General features: G+C 41.9%; 4 protein-coding genes and 1 long non-coding RNA gene across 7 annotated transcripts in view; 3 read left to right on the top strand and 2 right to left on the bottom strand.

Moving 5' to 3' along the window:
* The first annotated feature begins 614 nt into the window (after window positions 1-614).
* Window positions 615-1,169, top strand: LOC132702495 (uncharacterized). Its single transcript, XR_009618888.1, has 2 exons — window positions 615-973; window positions 1,025-1,169. It is a non-coding gene; the product is annotated as an uncharacterized LOC132702495 (long non-coding RNA).
* Window positions 1,145-2,217, bottom strand: LOC132702494 (putative lipoyltransferase 2, mitochondrial). Its single transcript, XM_060671157.1, has 2 exons — window positions 1,482-2,217; window positions 1,145-1,426 (listed from the first exon to the last, which is right to left on the bottom strand). Exons 1-2 carry the CDS (start codon window positions 1,908-1,910, stop codon window positions 1,154-1,156), a joined length of 702 nt encoding a protein of 233 aa, XP_060527140.1. The 5' UTR covers window positions 1,911-2,217; the 3' UTR covers window positions 1,145-1,153.
* Window positions 2,218-2,262: 45 nt separating this feature from the next.
* On the top strand, window positions 2,263-5,646 carry LOC132702490 (heat shock 70 kDa protein cognate 5). Its single transcript, XM_060671148.1, has 9 exons — window positions 2,263-2,495; window positions 2,566-2,888; window positions 3,338-3,646; window positions 3,708-4,153; window positions 4,206-4,600; window positions 4,686-4,761; window positions 4,825-4,991; window positions 5,057-5,218; window positions 5,279-5,646. Exons 1-9 carry the CDS (start codon window positions 2,394-2,396, stop codon window positions 5,372-5,374), a joined length of 2,076 nt encoding a protein of 691 aa, XP_060527131.1. The 5' UTR covers window positions 2,263-2,393; the 3' UTR covers window positions 5,375-5,646.
* A 1,447-nt stretch (window positions 5,647-7,093) lies between these two features.
* LOC132702532 (phenylalanine--tRNA ligase beta subunit) lies at window positions 7,094-11,767 on the bottom strand. The gene is made up of 10 exons (XM_060671218.1): window positions 11,395-11,767; window positions 11,285-11,340; window positions 11,068-11,228; window positions 10,673-11,012; window positions 10,437-10,616; window positions 10,200-10,375; window positions 9,857-10,145; window positions 7,879-8,092; window positions 7,348-7,509; window positions 7,094-7,297 (listed from the first exon to the last, which is right to left on the bottom strand). The coding sequence occupies exons 1-10, from the start codon at window positions 11,450-11,452 to the stop codon at window positions 7,146-7,148; spliced, it is 1,788 nt and encodes a 595-aa protein (XP_060527201.1). The 5' UTR covers window positions 11,453-11,767; the 3' UTR covers window positions 7,094-7,145.
* A 135-nt stretch (window positions 11,768-11,902) lies between these two features.
* Window positions 11,903-15,440, top strand: part of LOC132702530 (ankyrin repeat and KH domain-containing protein 1-like) — a 37,342-nt gene continuing 33,804 nt past the window's right edge. For all 3 annotated transcript variants that reach the window (XM_060671216.1, XM_060671217.1, XM_060671215.1), the window contains exons 1-3: window positions 11,903-12,252; window positions 14,549-14,687; window positions 14,809-15,182. In XM_060671216.1, coding sequence (XP_060527199.1) covers window positions 12,046-12,252; window positions 14,549-14,687; window positions 14,809-15,182 — 720 coding nt within the window. In that variant the 5' untranslated portion in view covers window positions 11,903-12,045. The remainder of the gene's footprint in view (window positions 12,253-14,548; window positions 14,688-14,808; window positions 15,183-15,440) is intronic.

The raw sequence follows: 15,440 nt of genomic DNA, 5'->3' as shown, positions 1-15,440 counted from the left end.
CTGTCAAGGGCCATGTTGGTTTTTGAACGCCGCTTATCGGTTGAAAACGAGATTTCAAATGACCCTGTGCATTAATATGCGCCTATGTGGCCCATCTACATATAAACTGATTATATCATAATACTATTTATAAGAAATAAGCCTGAAAAATATATACTGCTATGTTCTGAATACTATATTTTTTCGAAATGTTAGAAGACTTATTTCTAAGTATATCAATTTTAAAGTAAATAAAGTAAGCAGGATATAACGTCATAAAAAAATGGAATTTTAAGTACTACCTCTGCAAAATACCCAAATTTTATCGCGACATTCGTAATCGCGATAAAATCGCATAAAGAATTTTCCAAATGCGTCCAAAATCCCGCGAACAAAACATGACTCGATGTTCCGGCAACCACGAACCACAGTGGCGTGCCGCAATTTTTGCTTTTACGGACGATATAACTGGTAGCACGCAGTGAAAAAAAACCTCTGCAATAACTTTTTGACTAAACTAAACATGTTATCATTGAAAGGGGGACAAGGAAATTGTTATCGTAAAGACTCTGTAACTAGAGTCAATAAATGCGTCCTCTTTACTACAGATAACGCAAGACTATATTTAGCTATTACAGATTTTACTTTTTAAAATTTCACCCTAACCGCTATCTTATCTGCAGTCAAACAGGCATATAAGTATTCCCAATACGCTTACGCCAGTGTGACAAATTTCGTATACCCAAAAAAAGAACTTACAAGCGCGGGTGTTCTTAAATTCCTCCTCTCCAAAGCAATGCTTATTCTGAGGTTCAGGTAGAACGTGTCGAGTAACATTTCATTTCAATCGCTACAAATTCGATTCGACATGAATTGTTGCGGGTTCCTGTTCTGGCTTTTGATCCTCATCACACTGGCTTTTCCGATTGCCGTGTTGTGCGCGATAGTCTACATTTTTTTGTATGCCTTCTCGGGCATTTGTCCTGGATGCGAGGTAAGCGAAAAAAGGTTGTATAATTGTCAAGTTTCACTTTTTTGTTTTCAGGGCTGCGCGGAAACGTTCCTGAGAGGGGTGCAATTGCCGGGCTACGCGATGAGGAAGGTTGTCCATTGCGAATGCTAACTCATGCTTTAACCTAATTTATACTATTTTATATTTTTGTACAAATAAATATCAATGTTGTATTTTATTCAGAAAACATTTCACCTCCGTGGAAGATATAGGAACCCTGTTACATTGGAAAATATCACAAAAACTGTCCAAGAACAAAGGCAGCACCTCACTGGTGCTGACTTCTCTGTTTAGTTCCTTAGACAAGCTAGTTACCCCTTTGCCCTCGATGCCACAAGGTACTATATGATCGAACCAGCTCAAATCTGTGGCGCAGTTTATTGCTAATCCGTGCGTTGTTACAAAACGACTACCATGGACGCCAATTGCGCAAACCTAGGTACACCATTTTGCCTAAAGTAATTGAATAGTATGTAAAACTCGCACGTACCTTGTTGTCCTTGATCCAAACGCCGGTGTGAGGCGACGTCTCGGCTTCTAAGTTGAATTTTTTGCACAAATTGATGACGGTTCTTTCAATTTGGCACACATACCATCGCATACTAGGCGTGAAGCATTTCAAATTTAAAATGGGATAAACGACGAGCTGACCCGGGCCATGGAAAGTAATAAGGCCACCTCGGTTCGTTCTATAAAAATCTGCTCCTTTTTCCTTCAACCAAACCTCCTCTCTGTGACTATACTGCAGGTTACGAATTCCCACCGTATAAACCGGCAAATGTTCCAAACATAATAACACGTTATCGGATGTGGTGTTACCGTGACAACTGGCTACCACATTTTGTATTTTAAGAGCTTTGGCGTAATCCACTTTGCCTAAATTCCATATTTTCACTATCTTTTCTAACCTTTTCGTCATTGCTTAATGGCAATATGCCACAATCAAAAGAGGCGGACATTCTTCTTTATTTCCTTAATATTGGCTCTAGGGCTTTAGAAAAGAAGAACTGAGAGACGAAATTGATTCAGATAATAAATAAGTAGCACTTATCACGCAGTTTTATTAAAAGACTTTTGTTACACTATCATTCTCAAGGACGTCAGATTTGGGAGATGACTACATCTCATCAGAGAAAAATGCGGTATAATTTCGGCTTCTTTTGTCAAATAAGTTTGCCGAAGGCTACGTCACCGTCGTTACACAACTTGATGCGTGAAAATTCTAGACAGAAATATTCTAGATTTTAAAATTTAAAATTATCACAGTGCCTTGGCAACAGCGCCGCGACACGGCGATTTCCTAAAGCGCGGGCCGTCAATTCGCCGGCAGCCATTTTCGAAGAGCGAAGCGCACGTGAAACGACTTTTAAATTATCTATAAATTTTTGGCAAAAACGGAAAAATGTTGAGCGCGGCGCGAGTTTTCAGTAAAGCCGCGGTCCAATGCACCAGGCAACCTGTTGGTTTCACAAGTAAAAATGGTTTCGGCCATCTACTGAACACGGTAGGTTCTGACGCAAATTAGTAGTTTTCGCACTTTTGTTAATTGTTTCAAAATATCATTTGCCTTTTAGAATATAAGCCCCGGCTTGATCGCCAAACCCAGATACGACCAGATGCGATACAAGTCTGAAGGGGTTAGGGGGGCCGTGATCGGCATCGATTTGGGGACTACCAATTCTTGCGTCGCGGTTATGGAAGGCAAACAGGCAAAAGTTATTGAGAATTCTGAGGGCTCCCGAACTACGCCTTCGGTGGTCGCGTTTACCAAAGATGGGGAGCGTTTGGTCGGCATGCCTGCCAAGAGACAAGCTGTCACAAACTCTGCAAACACATTTTATGCTACCAAGAGGCTGATTGGTAGACGATTTGAGGATCCCGAAGTTAAAAAAGATATGTAAGTCAAAGCGGTGGGTTACATTAATTTCATAAACGGGTTGGTAGTGTAAGTATTTGAAAAAAAAAATCAGTATTTTAATCTCTTTTCCAAATTATTGCCAAGTGTTCAAAAAGTTTTTTGCCAGTATTCATTTTTGAGTTTTATATCTTTTTCATATTAGATGGTTTATGGGGAATTTTTTCTGTTTTTCTTTAGTGAGATTAGTAATTAACTATTTTTTAATCAAACCTAGCTAGTCTAGTAATTTAGTTTACTTACCATAGTCAAATTAAATTATGTATCGCGGAAATGTTCGTAATTTGGATGGTTATGGAATAACATCGGCGGCTGATTTTTAATAGGTGGATTTTGAGGGTATTTTTCGATGAAATCATCATAATTTTTTGTATCTTTTTATAATTATTTAATTCTTCTGGAGAAAAGATAAAACGTTGCCTCTTCACCAGGAACAACGTTTCATACAAAATCGTGAGAGCCAGTAATGGAGACGCGTGGGTCCAAGGTTCCGACGGTAAAATGTACTCTCCCAGTCAAATCGGCGCATTTGTCTTAATTAAAATGAAGGAAACCGCGGAAGGTTACCTAAACACCAAAGTGAAAAACGCTGTCGTCACTGTGCCCGCGTACTTCAACGATTCCCAAAGGCAGGCGACCAAAGACGCGGGCCAAATATCGGGCCTCAACGTCCTGAGGGTAATCAACGAACCCACCGCGGCCGCATTGGCTTACGGCATGGATAAAGCCGAAGACAAAGTGTAAGTTTGCGTCGTCGTTTATCGTGCGGGGAAGGGGCGTAACTCGGAACGGGGCTTGTAGCATCGCCGTTTATGACTTGGGCGGCGGTACCTTCGACATATCAATCCTCGAGATCCAAAAGGGCGTGTTCGAGGTGAAATCTACCAACGGCGACACATTCCTCGGCGGCGAGGACTTTGACAACCTCCTCGTGAACCATTTGGTGTCGGAATTTAGAAAGGAACAGGGCATCGACGTCACCAAGGACGCGATGGCGATGCAACGGCTCAAGGAGGCGGCGGAAAAGGCCAAGATCGAGCTGTCGTCCAGCCTGCAGACGGACATCAACCTGCCCTACCTGACGATGGACGCGTCCGGACCGAAACACATGAACCTCAAGCTAACCAGGGCGAAGTTTGAGAGTTTGGTGGGGGACCTGATCAAGAGGACGATTTCGCCGTGCCAGAAGGCGTTAAAGGACGCGGAGGTGACCAAGTCCGACGTGGGTGAGATTTTGCTTGTCGGCGGTAAGGACGGTACTATAAACTCGGAAAAGGATCGGAAAAATCGGAAATTTAGGTATGACGAGGATGCCCAAGGTGCAAAGTACTGTGCAGGAGATATTCGGCAAGCTACCCAGCCGGGCGGTGAACCCAGACGAGGCGGTCGCCGTCGGGGCAGCCGTCCAGGGCGGCGTCCTCGCCGGCGACGTGACCGATGTCCTCTTGCTGGACGTCACGCCCCTATCTCTCGGCATAGAAACGTTGGGCGGTGTGTTTACGCGCTTGATTAACCGCAACACCACCATTCCGACCAAAAAGTCGCAGGTGTTCTCGACGGCGGCCGACGGCCAGACCCAGGTGGAAATCAAGGTGCATCAGGGCGAGCGTGAAATGGCAAGCGACAACAAGCTGCTCGGTCAGTTCTCGCTGGTGGGCATCCCGCCCGCGCCGAGGGGCGTTCCCCAGATCGAGGTAGTAAAACGCATTATTTCCCAAAAAGAAACCTTTTCTTTTCTTTACCCGCACTGCTTTTTCGAGACGGTAAATGTATGCGCAGGTTACCTTCGATATTGACGCCAACGGCATCGTGCACGTGTCGGCCAGGGACAAGGGTACCGGGAAGGAGCAGCAAAGTGAGTTCCACGCTTTTGGGCGTCCTCAGGGCCGCGACGTTCACGATATCGCGTCTGTTTCAGTCGTCATACAGTCGTCGGGCGGCCTTAGCAAGGACGAGATCGAAAACATGGTGAAGAACGCGGAGCAATACGCGCAACAGGACAAGGTCAAGAAGGAGAGGGTAGAGGCGATCAACCAGGCGGAAGGCGTGGCTCACGACACCGAAACCAAAATGGAGGAATACAAGGCGAGGACGCGCGCTCGGCGCAGCAAACCGTACGGTACGTTTGAACTACTTTTCGCGTGTTGCAGGCCCAGTTGCCCGAGGAGGAGCGCAACAAACTGCAAGAAGAGCTGGCCAAACTGAGGGAGCTGCTGGCGCGCAAAGACGACGCCGATCCCGAGGAGATTCGCAAAGCGACCACGCAGCTGCAGCAATCGTCGCTGAAGCTGTTTGAGATGGTGTACAAAAAGGTAACGGTGATGAGGTGACCGGGTGGGGGGTGGAGTCGGAAATGTTTGACGGGATTTCAGATGGCGTCCGAGAGGGACGGGGCTAGCAGTAGCGGCGAACAGCAACAGCAGCAGCAGACGGACGAGCCGAAGGAGAAGAAGGAGGAGAAAAATTAAAATTTAAAAATATTGTACGTTTCGTGGTGTGAGTGCGATTCGGTGCATCGCTAGGGGTGGGCGTGCCGCGCGCACAATTCGACTGATGCAAAAAGACAGGGTGGGGCGGACACGAGAGACGCACGATTGTTTTAGTAGTGTACAGGAAGGTGGCGTCCCGGTCGGTTGCCGTTAGTTGTCGGGACGGCCATCTTCGGTATTTTTTTTAACCGAAATCTCTGTGTTATGAATTTTGTTAATATCGAAAATTATTCGTAATATATTTGTAGAAAAGCGTTAACTGGTGTTTTTATTTTAAGGATTTCAATGGTCGGACTTGCGTCGTAACTTCCTTTTTGCTCTATCCTTTTTCGTAAAATGACCAAATGTCGGCTCCCTTTAGGAGCTAAAAGGCTCTCATGTTGCGTTTTTGCCCTTGTCGGGAAAGTTTGTGTGTACATATTTGTCAAGAGTACCAACTACCTAGAGGTTACACTGGACAAAACGGGTTCAGATGACAAAAAAATAACGAGAGTGATACAGGAATGGAATCCTTGAGTAAAAATGTATATCTAACATAAAAAATTAAAGATCAGCAAGAACATCAAGAACCAAAAGAGACACTGAAAGAAAATAACTGATCAGGTAGGGCCATGTACAGCGTATGAACGACGACAGATTACCTAAACAAACAATGAATTGGACACCACACCACCGAAAAAAAAAAGAGGCAATGGAGGCTAGATATCGAAGAACGTCGACATATTATTGATGTGTCTAAATTAAACAGCTATAATTGATAATAATTGATTTTCGCTTGATTATCCTGTGGTTGATCTAGCGGGGGCCGTATATTGATTTCTCCTTAATAATCAATTAAGTGATTTATTCGTTTTAAACCACTACCGTTCTATTTTTTTTATCCGACAAATGCATGGTTCCCGATTTTACAGTTTTTTTTTTCTTTTTTCTTATTCAAATTAATTTAAAATATAAGTTTTTGTCTCCTGGATTTTTCGGATTTCCCTACGCTTCCGAGATAAAAACGGAATTCCAAAACCATGTTAAGCAAACTTAATAAAAAAAGCAGCATTACTTAAGTGGCAAAATATTGGCTAGAGTGTGTTTATTCTGCCAAATTTTAACAAAATCTTTTAAATCACTAGAGTCGCCTCCCAAGTTTGGTCATGCACTTTAAAAAAAAACGCTCTATTCTATAAAGATTTACACCATACAGCTATCAGATAATATATAACATATAGTGGGTCTACTACTGCAAAAATTGATGCACCTTAGGTGCCTACGACCTTTTCGTGCGTCCATATTTCACCTACTAACCCGAGCTTTACGCCATTGTATCTCTAAACAAAGATATCCATACACTAACTTCTTGCCTGAAGATTTAATAAGATCTTGCCATATTTAGAGAAAAGACTACCGTAAAAATGCCTCATCCAAGACGATCTACCGGACAAATAGTCGGTTGTAGCCAGCTGAAACCCGGAATTTAAAAAATCCAAACGGAGCCATAGCTATAGTTGACACTTTAAAAATCTCTGGTGACGTCGGAAATCTGACCTCTAGGGACGGAGACGATGCAAAAGTGACCTATAATAACTACTTACGTATTCTGTGCATTCGATAAAAAACATGTTGCTGTTCAGGACAGTTGTTTAGAAACATAGTCCGTCAATTAAAAGTTCTTTTGCTTTCCAAATATCTGTAACTCCTCCATTCGATGCGCATACAAAAAACACATTTCCATGTTAACTACCACGTTTATTGCGGCTTGTTACAAGAATGGTTCGATGCTGAACTCGACCGCTGAACACGGATTGTTCAGTTCGAACTGCGCGAGCACGTAGGGGTGCAACACGCCGATCTTTCCTAACCGCTTTCCGTTATAGACGATTTCCGCGCACCGTCCCGGGAAATACGTCGGGTCTGCGAGAATTAGCTTCGATTACGCATTACGTGGCTTAATTCAAGCTTACCGTCAACTGCCTTTAGATAATAACCATGGTCTGACTTTTCAGGCGACCAGGGCACCTCCAACAGTAACATAACTCGATCGAGCAGGCCGTGGACGACCTCGAAACCGGCGTTCTTGTTGAAGTTCACGGCGCATACGCGTCGCTCATTGCGGGCGCCGACCTCTGATGGAAAACGGGCACACTAAAATCTAGCCGTCACACCAGGAGCCCGTAAATTACATCACAAGACTTGTTAAATTTTTACACGCTGCGTGCTCCGGGTGCATCGGCGTATTTTACACATTTTGGCAGTGGCGCATGAGCATCGGGAATTCCCGAACAGTCGGTAAAAAGGTAATATTAATTATCTCCTAGCCAGTCCGTTATCTTGGCTCTTGAAGTAAAATCATTAAATCATTAAAACTTCTCAAAACCAACCAAAACAAATTGAGAATATAAATTTTAAATCAGTTACATTTACATGCCTCTAAAGGCAAGGAACAAGATCACAGGCAGGACAGCAGACGCTTCTGTAAATTTAAGCTGACAGACCTGCTTTCGGATCCTTTATAACGACGTCCGAGACTTCGAATATTTTCAGCGGCAACGGCATCTTCTTGTTTGCCGCGATGGTCTTCAGAATACCGGGCAACAGTGTTGTACGACACACCTGGAACTCTAGAGTCTTCGGGTTTGAAATGTGCACCGCGGGAACCTGCTCAATCGATTTGATGCCCAATTTTGTGGAAACGTCGTCCCTCGAACACTTAAAATAAATTATAAAAAAATAAAAACGTCCTTATTTCAACTTCAGAACCGAGCTACTTCCAAGTAAAATGAATAATTTTAATTTAATTTATTTATCTACGGTTTAACCAATTTACAAATGTTTAACATTAATTAAAGGTAAATAGAGAGAAAGAGAGCAGTATAACGGCTACAATCAAACAAGAACAAAATATAACAATAACATCAGAACGAAATGAGGGGAGGCTGCCGACAAAACGATCAAGCTTTAGACAGTTGCAGCATTCTAGTAAGGGGTGAAAAACTCCATAATTTGCGCGATGGTAAGGTATGCGGAACATTGAATTGTCACAGTTTCTGTAAAAGTATCAAATTCTATGTTATGTAAAAGAGCAGGACAATAATGGCACCCATTCAAAATCTTAAAGAGAAAAAATAAATCATTCTGGAACCTTCTGGTTGAAGGCATGTAGTTGATTTAATACCCATTATAGATATTGATATGCGCCTTTGAAGTCAAGAATCTTAAAAATACTTTCTAAACGGCTTAGATGTTACCTATACAGCAGGCATAATATGGAGGCACAGATGCATAATCCAGTCTAGACTGAACCAAAGAGATATAGAGGAGTCTAAAGCAATGTGAAGTAAGTTGGCCCAAAGAGTTCTCCAAATGATATACAGTTTCTACAACCTTTTATGGTTTTGACCACAAGCAGGGCCGTATTGAAGATGTTAGCCGAACTTTATATTAATTCATATTAACGTACTATTTATAAATCTTCCTAAAACGGTCCTTACTTGAGGTCGCTCAATTTCAAGTTGAATTTCCCCAATAGGTAGGTCGATCACCTATGTTAGCTATATTAAAAGCAAATTAGAAAGCTTAAACTGATTTCAATACAAAATCTTATGTAGATTTTGTATTGTTTGTATTATATTTTCCAATTTTTTATATATATATTTTTAACTTTTATATTTATAATAAACATTTTAAAGTAAGAATGGATTATTCACTGCATTGATCAATGGACTCCACACAAATCCGTCAGCTTTCAGCATTTGTATGCATGAAGTACTGAAGTACAGTTCTATTTATTAAGGATTACAAAGAGAAACCCAAGCGAGGTAGACATTCATAAAAATTTACCAAAGTTTAATACCGGATTATCACGTAAAAACGGTATATAGTTTGGAGAACTCTTCTTACGTCAGAATAAGGTACCTGTTAGTAACGTTTAAAGCGAGGGTGCTGTTGTCACTAGTAATACGATAAGTTTGGAAAATAGCAAATATTATGGGTCATATCAAAAAAACATGATTTATCTGTATTTCATTTAAGTATTTTTTATTTGACACATTTTTTTCTTACTTATTTTTGTAGCAGAAACATTTATATTTTTTATCTAAATATTGGCGATAATGACGACCTAGTACTGCTGCAGAAGAACTAAATTCTCTTTTAATGTGTGGAACATGTACCATGCACCCCAACATTATTTCTAAATTAAAAGATCTGCTTAGAACCTCACTGGGAGATTGATGATCAAAAATATCGGCCAAAATAATGTTTCTTATAAAGTTGTGATTGTGATTCACTCCAAGTGCAAACGAAAGAAACCAATAATTAATATAACTTTTTAACTTAACCGTTAACAACCCAATGACATAAAGGGAACTTTTTAAATGAGGTGCAAAAGTTCTTATTCAAATTATTGTTATTGTTATAGTGCCAAATTGTGGATTAAATGCAATTAACAAAATGGAAAGGTATTGGGCTCACCAAGGTAAACGTAAGGGCCTCCGTGAAACCGGCTTCCGCAATTGGGTGCCTCAGCAAGTCGGACAGTTTGTTTATCGGCAACTGTTCACCTATAGTGCTGGTTTGGGGTAAGGTTTTTTTGATATTGTTGTAGCCGTAGGCGATACCGACGTCCTCATAGACGTCGCATGCGTGTATGACGTCGTGCCGAGTGGGTGGAACTGTGACCTTGATCTGGTTCCTGGAGGGCAGCACTTTTGATTCCAGACACATTCGCGAAAGAAGCCTGGCAACTTTGTCGCCGGATTCGCTAAAAATTTATTGTTGTTAGTTTAGGCAGAGTTGTACAAACACGAGTGCAAACTTAATGCCAATCAGTTTGTTTGCTTTTTTCAAGGATATCGTCTCGTTCCTATATTTCAACCCTGGACACAAAATTGTGTTTCCGTCGGGATTTACGATTTGCACATACTCTGCAGTGAATTTTTCCAAACAGTACCCGCTAAACATGCAAACCATTGTGTCCAAGACAATCTTGGCCTAAAATGATACAAGGCCTTTCTTTTTGATAGCTTCCTAAAATAATAAATTTGCTGAATACCTTGGTCAGGTCGGTGGCTGTGCACTCGATGAAAATATTCTTAGTTTTCAGTGTGATTTTTGAATGATTGCCATTTATTATCGGCGGAAGGGAGAGGACAATACCATTACTGTCTGTAATCACAGGATATACTGGACTATCTTTAATAATAGGCAGGTAATGTTTTAGTTGAGCGTGAGTCTGTAAAAAGACACCAATTCAACATCCACAGCTACAATAAACAAATTTTATTATACAGAGTACAAAGCCATCAATTCCTCCCCATTATATTCTTTCTCTTGGTACAGAGGTACAAATTTAATTTCCTTCGGAGCTTTTGCATCATATTCAAAAGGTCCCTTCACAGTATCATAATCATGAGTACCAATTGCCACTAAGCTCCTCTTACGGCAAATATTCTGGTGTAATTTGTCCTGCAAGTCTATGAAACTGTTATACGAGTCCTGGGTAAATGTCACGCCCCTTAAAATAGCGGCAACAGCGTATGGGCGAATTTGTGTAGTATTTGACTTGATGACAAGTTGTTCCACCTTGCCTTCAAGGGGCTGTAGCGCTTTAAAACGTGGCGGTGATATTCTACGTTTGTTTAATATCAAAATATTGCACAAAATATTCAATTTTCCAGACTTACTTGCCCTGGAATATTTGCAAGCCCAGAACTAAACCTTCCAGACAGAGCAAATCGTACCGATTCGCCGGAATTTCTATGCGATATATAGTTTCATCGGACGCATCGGTGGCGAGGAGCGAATCTTCCCCCCGTTCCTTGGTCAATATTTGTTTCTCTGTAGTCTGTAATATTACAGCGCTTATTTATTAATATTAACCCAGTTCGTTCACTATATTACCACTTCGTCCAACTCTAACCCAAACTCGAAACATAATTTCGCGAACTGTTCGTCTGCTAAAAATCGAAAAGGACCACCATGAAGCGCTCTAACAACAAACGTTAACTTACTGTACGTCTTTCCCAACGATTTATATAACAAATCTCTCTTGACTCCTATTGTGGGCATTGCGTGAAGTTTAGATAACGATTTTAAAGCGCGGTTTAGTGGAAAAAATAAGGAAATTACGATAAAAACTTCTACAAAAATATATTTTTGCCGGAATCCGTTTTAGGTTAATGATACTCAATTCTTCTTTAACGCGTTGCCTAATTTGATTCTCGCAGAAGAATGATGGATTCCAACATGGCTTTTTGTTGCGTCAGTTTTATTAGTTGTTCCATTCATCCTATTTAGTTAATTTAATATTTCCCTTCCTGATTATGTATTATACTGATTCGTTTTCGGGACTTTTTTTTTGGATTTTAATAATAAACGGGATCTGAAGACAGTGTCCTCTATTTGTAATCAAGCGAACGCAAACGCAGACAATGTCAGTTTTCTCTTTTCCGTATTCTCTGAATTCCGGGCGTAGATGGCGCGGCGGCGTGGGAACAAAAATACGGAACTCCGTTTTTGTCGTGCGCGGCCATAGTAGAAAATGGCGACCGTAAAGATTGTGATGTGAATTAAACTGTGTGTGGAAACGGTGTACGTAAAGTGATTTTAATCGGTTTTTCGCGAAGAACGCGTGGATCGCGCCGTCTTACTGAAATGCAAACATGCAGAATGAGTCGCAGCATACGGGTGCCGACGAATCGAAGTTAGATAAAGTGAACAACCAGCACGATATAGCAGGGAACATTACTACTTCGTCGACTCCCCAATCGACGAACTCGACTCCGACCAAGTCTGAAACGGAAACGTATTCGGAAAAACGCAGATTCATGTCGGAAACGTCGGAAAGCGAAGAGGATTCCGTCTCCGAGGTAGGTAGAGGCGTGATTCGCACACGCTCAATTAATCCGCTGCTGCCCCGGGCCCAAGTATCAATGAACTTATGGCCGAGAGACATCTTGTGGTAACCATTTACGTGTTCGTCGAGTCGCTCGCCCTTTTTATTTTCGAAACGCGGTTTTCTTTTGTTCCGAGCGCAGAATATAAAATTTTTAATTATATAAGTCGTGCTGGGAGCACATCGCCGCGAAAATCGCGGATGGCCATTTGCCGCTTGGAAGTTCCCCAATTAAATATAAATCGGTAGGTCCAGGTAACACGTCATGTTGTTTTTTTTTCGCGAGGTGCGGACCGATACCGACTGCGTGCTCTCGGATTTCCTGCTCGTATTTTTCCTTGGGTCGCGGCGATGGACGACCCCACGAAACTTCAATACCGAGACGGGTGTCGGAAAACAAAAACTACGTCGCCGCTACGTTTTCGCATTCGGCCGTGTCGACGTTCGGTCGAATTTGCCACAGACATTACGCGGACTGTGTACGTTTGTGTCCGCGATATCGATAGAAGGTGCACCTTGATTTTTTTTTCAAGCACGGCCAGTAAATCGATTGCCGCCGAAGCGTTTGTACTTGGGGCACTTTCACTGGACGCGTTTTGCAAACCCGCGGTTTCGTGCAAATTTAAAATTTTCCCCTACCTAATCTGGAGGCGGCTAGATTATTCTGGGTATGGGTTTATTGTTTCGCATCCCGATAGGCGATGTTGGGTTGCGAAATCGATGCTGCTGCTTGGAGACACCTGTTATTTGCCCGCTGACATTGACAATTCATATTTTGAAATTGAAAAAATCAAATAAATGCTGGAAATAAATATGGCAACTTTTATTATTCTATGAAAAAATATTTTACAAAAATGTAATTTATTTTTATTATTTTTTAGCATAGCCTCGGAATGCAATGCATTCTAATACGCCGATCCAACACATCTCAAAGATGTTCAATAGAATTTAGATTTCGCATTTGGAATGGTCATTCAAGAAGAGCTATGTTTATCTCTCTAAACTATGCTTTCACTAACTTGGATGCGTGTTTCAGATCATTGGCACATTGAAATCGCCACTTTGTATTGAAATCGGTCCATTTTACCCTGTACTTGAATAATTGGCCCTATCTCAGATTGAGAAAAATCGCCACACCATTATGTTACCTCCACCGTGTTTCACAATCGGAATTTGATACTTTGCTTTGAATCTTGCGCCAAGCGGTCTCCTTACATATCCACGTCAATGAATCGAAGAATTTCCTCTTGACTAAAGCACTAATGATTATTTTTTGAGATTAGCAACTCTTAAATGAAGACCTCCATTGATTAAATGGTTTCTTACCGTTCTACTGGTTCTACTGATTTCATTTTTATTTTGCCTTTACTGGATGATTTTTAGATAAGTTTGAACATTATTGAAACGATTTTATCAATCCCGGAATTAGTTTTACTTAGTCTTGCAGACTTGGACGCGTTTCTCACCTCCCCACAACTTTCATATTTTTGTCACAGCACTTTTAAATATATCTTGCATTCCCCCCCCCATCCCATTTTAAATAAATACAATTTTTTGTCTCAAATCGAGATCGGGCAAAGTAGACTGTAATGCACATTCCTTTACATTTGTTAAACGGATAAAAACGCCAATCAGAGGCGTCTCTTAATATATGGAAATTAAAAAAGCTCTAACTTCAAGTATTAATAATATAGACATTATTCAGTTTCCATACTTTTTTCCACCACTGTAGGTGTTAATAACGGAGTCTAACAAGAGGCAATTCATATTATGAATGTATTTAATAATAAATAATAAAATGTAATAAAAATAAAGGTATCAAAAACGGGGTCTAATTGGAAGAAATTCTTCTTATTAATTTATTAAATAATATAAATTTCCTCCCATTAAACCCAGTTATTAAGGTATTATATTTTGGCACCGCTTGAATGGACTACTTTAGAATTTCGAAGGGTTGCCTCTATAAAAAAAAATGGCGGGACGCGTTCGTTTTTGTTTGGGACGTTTTCATTGACGGCTATTTTTAGGCGCAACATACTCGGGTCTCGAGTGTGTTTGTCTATAAGACGAAATATGCGACCGAGACGCATTTTAGTCGCCTGACTCCCTGCCCCCTCGCGCGCGCGTTTTCCTAGAAAAAAAATGGGCCAGCTGCCGTTTTTTTCCTTATATTTGAGTAAAAAAATCGTGTTACTTCCTATTTCTGTCACTGGTTCAAATCGGATTTATGATAATAATGGTTCGATTCACTTGTGCTTGTTTGAAAACAGGTGGAGTCGTTCATGATAGATCAGGAGTTCGAAGACGACCCCCAAGTGGAGGCGGCCAAATTCCTGCTCAACCCGGATGAAGACAGGGCCGTCGACCCTGAAACGCAGGCCCGACTCGAGGCCCTCCTGCAGGCCGCAGGTTAGTAGTATTCTCAGAACCTCGGGTTTTAGGTAGTTCAAAAGCGCATGCCTCCTCTCGGCTTTCAAAAATCTGTACATTTGAACTATTTGCAAGAAAAATACTCGGTCTCTCTGGGCAGGCATAGGCCAGCTGACCGCCAAAGACGGCAAAGCCTTGGGTGACCCGGAGGTCCTGCGGCGTCTCACCTCGAGTGTGTCCTGCGCCCTGGACGAAGCCGCGGCTGCGCTCACGCGCATGCGCAGCGATAACGCGGGCGGCACTTCCGGCAACGGATCAGCGGGTGGCGGTGGTCGACCCCAGACTGCCGGTGGAAACGGCGGAACTGTTCAGCCCCCCGCCGAGAAGACCTCTTTGGTGGAAGCGTGCACCGACGGAGACGTCGGCACCGTCAAGAAGCTGCTCACCGAGGGCAGGTCGGTGCACGAGACCAGCGAGGAAGGGGAGAGCCTTCTGAGTTTGGCGTGCAGTGCAGGGTACTTTGAGTTAGCTCAGGTGCGTGGCATAGACTCCCCCCTCCCACCCCTTTTGCAAGAAGAGAAAAAAACATCCCCAATTATTATTGAGTTTTTTCCAAACAGATAATAGAAAACCATACATGGTCTGAAAATTTTGTTAAACGATTTAGAACCCCCGATTGATTTTTAATGCTCCCTCACTGGACTAATTGATTGTATCTAATAACACGCACCTATTTTTTGTTAGTGTGTGATCGTATTTCGAATATACCACGCGTAGAACGTGCATTTAAGA

The sequence above is a fragment of the Cylas formicarius genome, unplaced genomic scaffold, assembly GCF_029955315.1.
Source record: "Cylas formicarius isolate icCylForm1 unplaced genomic scaffold, icCylForm1.1 PGA_scaffold_5__7_contigs__length_24384050, whole genome shotgun sequence".
NCBI classification, from domain to species: domain Eukaryota; kingdom Metazoa; phylum Arthropoda; class Insecta; order Coleoptera; family Brentidae; genus Cylas; species Cylas formicarius.
This window is presented reverse-complemented; position numbering and strand designations above follow the sequence as displayed.